This window comes from Macadamia integrifolia, unplaced genomic scaffold, assembly GCF_013358625.1.
Source record: "Macadamia integrifolia cultivar HAES 741 unplaced genomic scaffold, SCU_Mint_v3 scaffold869, whole genome shotgun sequence".
Lineage (NCBI taxonomy): Eukaryota > Viridiplantae > Streptophyta > Magnoliopsida > Proteales > Proteaceae > Macadamia > Macadamia integrifolia.
The window spans coordinates 7,839-15,881 of NW_024870564.1; the positions used below are offsets into that span (position 1 = coordinate 7,839).

Below are 8,043 nucleotides of genomic sequence, written 5' to 3' on the forward strand. Positions count from 1 at the left end.
AAAAAAAAAGAAGAAGAAGAAGAAGAAGAAGAAGAAAGAAAAGATGAAGAAGAAGAAGAAGAAGAAAAGAAAAGAAAAGAAAAGACCAGCTAGCTTACTGTCATCACATATAGTGCACTGAGAGCACCTGATAGAACAATTGATTTGGGGTGTCGCATTGCCATAAGTGCCGCTATTATAAATGTCTCATCTCCAATCTAGCAATATCACCATTGTTAAACAGCACTTATTAGATTTCTTTTAATAACTAATAGCATTTACCAGATACAACATAATTGAAAATGTAGCTACTCCCTCCAATCCATGTGGACAACTGGATATTTTCTAGAATTAGCCAAAGGTATAGCACCTCAGTGACTGGAGCCTAACAATACTGACCAACCATCTGGTCCTAACAAGTCATTGCTTCTGTTCGGTTGGCAAGAAAATGAAAAAGATAAATAAACGAAAGAGAAACATAAACTCCTTAGTATCATCTTTTCTTTCCTATTAATTTCTTGCCAACCAAACATACCCCTGCCAGTAGATAAAAATGTTTACAACTATTTATTTACTTAGTTATGTTGTCAATAAAGTGTCTGAAATTATTACTAGATAAGTGAACTAATATGATAGTTTGCCAGGACTGTGATCAATGCACTTAATATTAACCGTGCAGATGAGAAGCGATAGATTTGATAATTCTCCATAGCGCCAAAATGGAACTTCCCAAAAATATAATTGCAATAAACAAGTACACTAACCTCACTGACAATGATCATTGACAAACTTGCAAAGAAAGCATCGAAAATCCCAAGACCAGAAGATTCCGGGATTTGAGTGAGATCAAGTAACTGAGGGTCATTCTGATCGCCGATCTGGTGGTCTACAAAAATCTGTTCAAACAAATTTATATATAACCGTTACCAAGCTGGGAAAAAAGCAACAAAATAATTTAGAGAAGAACATTCTCAATAACAAATGAAACGAACTGGCAAAATATTATAACTATAGAGGAAGCAAAGAAGAGAAAGCCAACTCACTTTGCTACGGCGGCTCAGTGCTTTACCAGATCCGTTGGAGAGGTCCTGGCGAGTTCCCGCCTCAGACTCAACTTCCTGAAATTTTCAAAAGTTTTAAACTGAAAATCAACTGATGCATCAATTTTAGGTTCATCCAATACCCCAATGTAACAAAGAAAAAATGTTAAATAAAAATAAATAAATAAATAAAGGAACCTGAGCAGAAACGGGTGAGAATCCCAACAGAACAGTGGAAACGAGGAGTAGGAAAACGAAGCCAGATAAACCAGTTCTATGGCCTCTCCACGAATCCATAACGCGTATTACTTGACCCTAATTGTGTCAAATTCAAAAACAAAGCCAATGAACAAACAGAAGAAGAATGAAAAGAAGAAAAAATCAACCGAAAAACAAATTGAAAATTTGAAAATGCGAAAAATAGGGAGACGGATCTGAAACCTATAGCAAAGTAAGACACTGGATCTGTCACTGGAATCGAAGAACAGGCAGAAATTCAGAAAATGAGATCCCGCTAACGATGGCCAACTAAGTGTATTCCTGCGAGAGATCGATCGATTGGATCGTCAAAGATTGGGGATTTGCAGAGAAGAGGGGATATAGAGAAGGAGAGAAGAGGAGGAAGAAGAAGGAAGAGAGAGAAAGAGAGAGGGGATGCAATCAGTCACAGTAACCCTCTCTCCATTTCTCCGAAATGAGCTCCGGGGTGTCTTGGGGGAGATGGGTTGGGTTTCAGCGAGTATGTAGAATACTGAAAATGCCCTCCGTCGGGTCATGAAATATAGGGAGTCGAGACCATAGCCACATCCCACTTGCGATATTTTCCCTTTTTTATATAAAAACCGACGTGCGAGAACTTACGATACAAGCCGCAGTAAACACTGAGCCTGGGAGGCTTTGACTTCTTGCCTCTGCGTGGAGACAAGTACAGCGAAGAGTACGCACTTTTTGTATCAGTCACTTTTTTTGGAGACACTTTGCGTGTTGCGGATGGCCAACTAGCCAAGTTTGGGTGGGGTGCGGGGGGTAGAAATCGTCCGAAATTCCCATATGTACAATTCCATGTAATTCTACCCCAAGCGACTGACACGTGTACCCATTATATATCCACGGTTCAGATTTAATATACCATAAACCACTGAAAAAACCGTCTTCAACCAAACCATTAGAGAACAAATCGAAACAAACCGGTTCGGTTCATATTTTGAAATAAAAGCTGTGATGTTTTCCCTCTCTATCTCTTGACTCTCTCTATCTCTCAGCCTAAGATTTCAATCTCTGCAAGCAAAAGCTCAGATCTCGACCTCTCTCTCGACTCTCCCTCTCGGTTCCCTCTTTCTCTCTCTCTCACTCGACTCTCTCTGTCTCTCGGCCCCTCTCTCTCGATCTCGACTCTCCCTATCGGTTCTCTGTAACCAAAAGCTCAGACCTGCAATTTCCCTAGACTCTTCCTGCTATCTTGACTCTCCCTTTGTTCGTCGCTCAACGCTGTCGACTATCTCTCTGTTCCATGCTCTTGAATCTCTCTGTTCGTCGCTCGACTCCTCACTCTCTAGGTTCGGCGCTCAACGTCACTCTCGATTCGCTCTCTCTTTGTTACAAAGCTCTGTGCAAAGGTATGAGCTTGTTGTGTTTTCTCTGCACCAACGTTTTTTTTTGTTAATGTCATGGTTTTTTTTTTTCTTAACAGCTTACCTTGTTGAACAAATTGTTGATTAAATCTCTATCATTCTATATCTATCTCTCTCTCTCAAAAGGCATCAATATGTCTAGATCTGTGATTTAGGGTTTTGAGAACAGGAATGCTGATTTAAGGTTATTTTCATTGGATGACTTTAGCTTATTTATCTTTAAAATTTGAAATTTATATCTGTGTTGTCTTGCTGTCTCTCTCAAAACCTAAGAGAATTTGGGTTATTTTCCTTGCTTGATCTGAGTTTCTTTTCAAAAAAAATTCAATTCCATTATTTGTTATTCGCTTGCTGTCTCTGTCATAAAAGAATGGAAAGCAAAAGTCTTAAAGAAGAGAAGAAAGAAAAGGGTCTGCCGACTTCAAGTGCAACAGAAACCAACAGCCTTAGAGAAGAAAATACATTTGAGGAACTTAATCTGATCGACGTCAAAATATCATAATATGAAGCTTGTACTCTAATCAGGACTATGTACCTGAAGTTCCCTTAAATAGAAACTGAAGATTGACCATGGAACTGTCTCAACCAAATCCACATTTGGGCATCTAGAAATCTAGGATTTTCTAATGGCAATTACTAGAAAAAGCACTTGAGCCCCCAATTATCACCTTCAATTCCCCTCATGAAACTCTATTTCTTCCTGTGTTCTATTACAGTGATAAATCTACATTAGAGAGAGAGAGAGAGAGAGAGGGGTTACATGGAAACAAAAGATCATACAAGTTTCTGTCTTTGATGAAAGGACAAAAGTAAAAAATGAACAAAAGTTGGACTAGTAAAAAATGAACAAAAATTCAATTCCATTATTTTTTATTTGCTTGCTGTCTCTGTGAAGAACCTAAGAGAATTGTTGTCTCTGTCCTTATATTCGAGTTAGAGTATTTTAAAATTTTTTAATTCCACTCTTGCTCTTGCTTTGTTAAATTATGTTGAAGTATTGCTACTTTAATGCTTTTTGTTTGTTTTGTCTAGTATGGAGAATGTTAGCATGAATGATGTGAGTGAACCTATATTTGGGATGTTATTCAATTCAGAACATGATGCATATGATTACTACAACAGATTTGGACTGGCAATGGGATTTAGTGTTAGGAAACACTTTATGAATAAGAGCAAGAAAGACAAGATGACCATAACATCTAGGGGATTTGTCTGTTCAAAAGCTGGTTGTCGATTGAGTGACAAGCGAGACATGAATACTGTTAACCCCCGAGCTGAGACAAGAACAAATTGCCAGTCACGAATGAACATATGTTTGGTTGATGATGGAAAATACATATGCTGTGAATTTGTGAGGGAACATAATCATGAGCTTCATAGTACAACAACAGTTCATATGCTGCGTTCACCTCTTGTTCTCATCCTTTACACAATTTTGCCTTCGAACTCTTCTTAATTGACTACCTGAATGACTTCTTATTTGAAGGAATTTGGACTTCTTGGGTTGATAAAGAATTTGGTTTGGTTGACTACACCTAGAGTCCAAGAAATAACCAATTTATTAAAGTCTTGATAATTCAATTATCTTTTACCATTTCGAATAAGATATTGCATATGGCATGGTTTTTTTGTTTCTGCCAAAGTCACCAACTAATTAGAAGTTATTCAAATTTCTTATGAGTTTGTTCTGCTAGTAAGAGATCGTTCAGATCTTCTCATCAACATATTTCCACAAGTCAAACCCATCAAATGCTAAACCTAAGCTTCCAATGGCATTTTAAGCCATGATATGTGAAAAATATATGATTTGGAATCAAGATATTCATCAATTGGACTCTGCTTTGTGTCACACGCTATATTTCACATATTGGAATATTTCATTTCCTTCTATAAAGTGGATGAAGTATTTAAAATAAATGAGCAGAATTGTTTTTTCTTGTATATAACCCAAGCTCCCATGAGGAGACTTTTTTCTGGTGAATATCAACTAATTCTATTCAGCTTTTTATATAATCTGCTTAGTGTAGAGGACCTCTTATTTAATCATTATTTTTTTTACTGGAAAAGAAAACTTTTTTAATTACTTAACCCTTATAATCTCCTCAAAAGTTCAGGGAACACCAAACCTGTGACTTCACTTGGGGATATGGTTGTTCAATTCTGCCTTCTAAATAGTTACATGTGTAGTGATTGGAAGCAAGTCCCAAAAAATGCTTCTCTTGGTGATGGAAGCATCTACTCTATGCATCAGTTAATGAAAAAAACAAGTTTATTGCCATCTTTTTGAAGAGCTTTAATTGAGTTTCTGAGGATTGTCATTTATAAGGAACTAGAAAGCTAGATTCTGGGGAAATTTTTGCACTTCAACCAGCAAGAAAATGGCTGAATTAGGCTGGAGATGATTACAGAGATTCTAAGCTGTGTTGTTCTGGTTTCCAACTATTGCTGGTGGTTGGAGATAGATGTCCCTCAGAAGGAAAGCGAGGTTATTTTGTAGCTATGGTAATTTTTCCTCTTGGAGGTTTCATTCTGCCAACTCGGTAAGCTGATGAATAGGCTAGAGTGTGTACTACTAGAGAGGACTTGTATTTTGGCCCCTATCCTGCAGACTGATGTCCGGTGAGTCTTCATTTCGTTATACTGCTTGCTGTTGTTTTCTATGATGTGGTCGGATCTTGATTAACCTTTTTCTCTTCCAGTTAATAAATCTTTGGGTATCTATTCCATTAGAAAAAAGGGATCCAAATCAGCGTAGGAAACTTTAGTATATGGCTGATTAGGAATTTCCATAGGAGCCTGACTTAAATCTAAATCGTGTTTGGTGCCAGGAAGAAGGAAACTTAAGAGGCACTGCAGAGCCCCAAATGCATTCTATTGAGGAGTGGAGGGGGCACCAGATAACATTTAGTAGGATAATTATTTCAGTCCATCTGCACCTTTTTCAGTTGTCCCCTTTTGTTTCGTTGACAGATATATCAGAAAATTATTAAAGAAGGAAGATAAATACAAATCCACCACTCCACTTTGCTCATAAATAACAACTACTTGTAAGAACCACCACTCCACTTTGCTCATACTGCATGTATAGATGAGAAGGAAATTAAATTTCAACTACCCTTCAACAATGATTTGATAAATAAAAACTAGATGGTAAGGTGGCTACAAGGATTAGTTCTTCAACCATATTCTATATACAGCAGAAAGCAGATTGTAAAGACATATACTGGACTTGCCAACTAACAGTTACAACACACTAATCAAATGACCTGTCTTCTGGGTGTCTCCTTGGGTTGGACATTTTAATCATTGTTTATATAATGTTAACTAATGACCACAATGAGTCACCATGAACAAAGGATTGGGGGGGGGGCATAACCCTGTAGTGAAATAGAAATTATGCAAGATATTCAAAAAGAAAAAACAGTAAGTGAGAGATTGGTTATAAGTTTCATTTTAATCCTTACAATATTCATGTAGTAAGGATACCATTGGAGGATCTAAGATATGACTGCCCCTACTCCAACTCGACTGGGACAGGCAGGAGGCTCGAACTTCTTGTGATTTAGAATCAAATCCATACCATGTACTAACAAGTGCTTTTCTCAATTGCTATAAGGATTGCAATGAACGATGATGAGAGATTCTAATTCACTAATCCTCCTCGTTACAAGATAAAAAAAAACAAAAATCAATGCAATGCCAAACAAAGGCTAAAGCCGTAAACTTTCATAGAAATACATAACTACAATTTCATCAATAGAAACTATTAAAAAAAAAAAAAAAACAAAAAAAAAAAGATGCTAAAGACAGCAGTAAGGTAGAACACATTAACCCATCTTTCAAAGTCTTGGTGGATTTGAACCACCATAACCTGGGCATTAGCCCAGGTGCTCTACCATTTTGAGCTAAAGACTTTTTACCTACAAAAAAGATTGTTAGTACATTATAGTAATAAGGAAATAATCATGATAATAACCCGACATATGATTGTTACATGACGGAACCAACTTCATTAACGAAACAGTAGTTCTATTTACAAGGACGTTACATAGAAGACATAGCATGAAAGAATTAACATCCAAATACAAAGGAAGATGGTTAAACCATAATAATGGTTGAGCAATGACTGATCCACTACTACTTGGTTCCGCACTTTTGGACTATAGGGTGGATGACGAATAGCCGAGATGGCCCGTGTGTTTCTATTAACACTTTCATTTGAATGACATGCTCCTGTGTCTACAGTCTCTGTATAGTTCCTTAACGCTGGGTCCAACCAAATGAAAGAGTCCGGATGTTTTTCACCTAATAGACATCTGTAAAATTGTCGTCCAGGATTCTTCATCGTTCGAGAAGTCCGGATGACCATCACCCCTTCACCACAGCTACACATCCGCTGTTGTGCATCCATTTCTATGTAAAATGCAATACCCCTAAGAGAAGCTTACATTAAAAAAAAGGCTCCAATAGTAACAAAAAAAATCTAATTGACATGGATGTAATGCTTAAATTAATATGACATAAGTGAAGATGCTAAAAGGAAACTATTAAAAAAAAAAAATTAAAGGCAGAGAGCAAACATCAAGGTGTGGTATCAAGTGAAAGCCATATGATGAGTCTTTCATTAAAAAAAAAAAAACTCTCTTTCACTTCAATGCAAGAGATGCTTAGCCATGTCCACAATGATCCCTATCTCTGAACAAGAATGTTTGACACAACTTTGGACATGTGAGATATCAACGTAGAATTACAAACCCTTTTCCCCTAATATTTCAGTAGTAAAAACCACAGAGAAAGGGATGCAGTCAAAAAATTCTATTAAAAATTGGTCATCCAGGTAAAGCAATACTTGGTATGGGTTTGGTGGGGATTTAATCGTACACTTAATTAATTAAAAAAAAAAATTGATATAACAAATACATCCACAAGATTGCATAAAAATGAAGGAGTTGTTCTTCATACCTTTCCAGTGAAGAAATTGTCGTAGCAGGGAGCGCAGGGCTGTTCTACCGGAGTCGAGCGACGACCAGAGAGAGAGCCAAGAGCGTGGAACAGATCGAGAGAGCAGAGAGCAGGGAGCGACGAACAGAGGGAGTGTCGAGATTTCAGGGTTAGGGCTTACAGAGAACCGAGGAGGAGATTCGAGATCGAGAGAGAGAGGCCGAGAGACAGAGAGAGTCGAGAGAGAGTCGAGAGAGAGAGAGAGATGGAACCGAGAGGGAGAGTCGAGAGAGAGGTCGAGATCTGAGCTTTTCCTTGAAGAGATCGAAATTTCAGGCCGAGAGACAAAGAGAGTCGAGAGAGAGAGAGGCCGAGAGAGCTTTTGCTTGCAGAGATCACATTTTTATTTCAAATAATGAACCGAACCGGTTTGTTTCGGTTTGTTCTCCACT

The 8,043-nt window shown here is 37.7% G+C and overlaps 1 protein-coding gene across 1 annotated transcript; it reads right to left on the minus strand.

Annotated features, from left to right (window-relative positions):
• Window positions 1-61: 61 nt before the first annotated feature.
• Window positions 62-1,818, minus strand: LOC122070270 (GDT1-like protein 3). The gene is made up of 5 exons (XM_042634392.1): window positions 1,461-1,818; window positions 1,218-1,334; window positions 1,023-1,097; window positions 744-875; window positions 62-197 (listed from the first exon to the last, which is right to left on the minus strand). The coding sequence occupies exons 2-5, from the start codon at window positions 1,314-1,316 to the stop codon at window positions 90-92; spliced, it is 414 nt and encodes a 137-aa protein (XP_042490326.1). The 5' UTR covers window positions 1,317-1,334; window positions 1,461-1,818; the 3' UTR covers window positions 62-89.
• Between the last annotated feature and the right edge of the window lie 6,225 nt (window positions 1,819-8,043).

Excerpts from the sequence above, each read along its gene's own strand:
- LOC122070270 (XM_042634392.1), bottom strand. The coding sequence starts at position 1,316 with ATGGATTCGTGGAGAGGCCATAGAACTGGTTTATCTGGCTTCGTTTTC. Across the intron at positions 1,098-1,217 it reads TCTCACCCGTTTCTGCTCAG|GAAGTTGAGTCTGAGGCGGG; the intron begins GTTCCTTTATTT and ends TGAAAATTTCAG. Across the intron at positions 198-743 it reads CAATGATCATTGTCAGTGAG|ATTGGAGATGAGACATTTAT; the intron begins GTTAGTGTACTT and ends TGATATTGCTAG.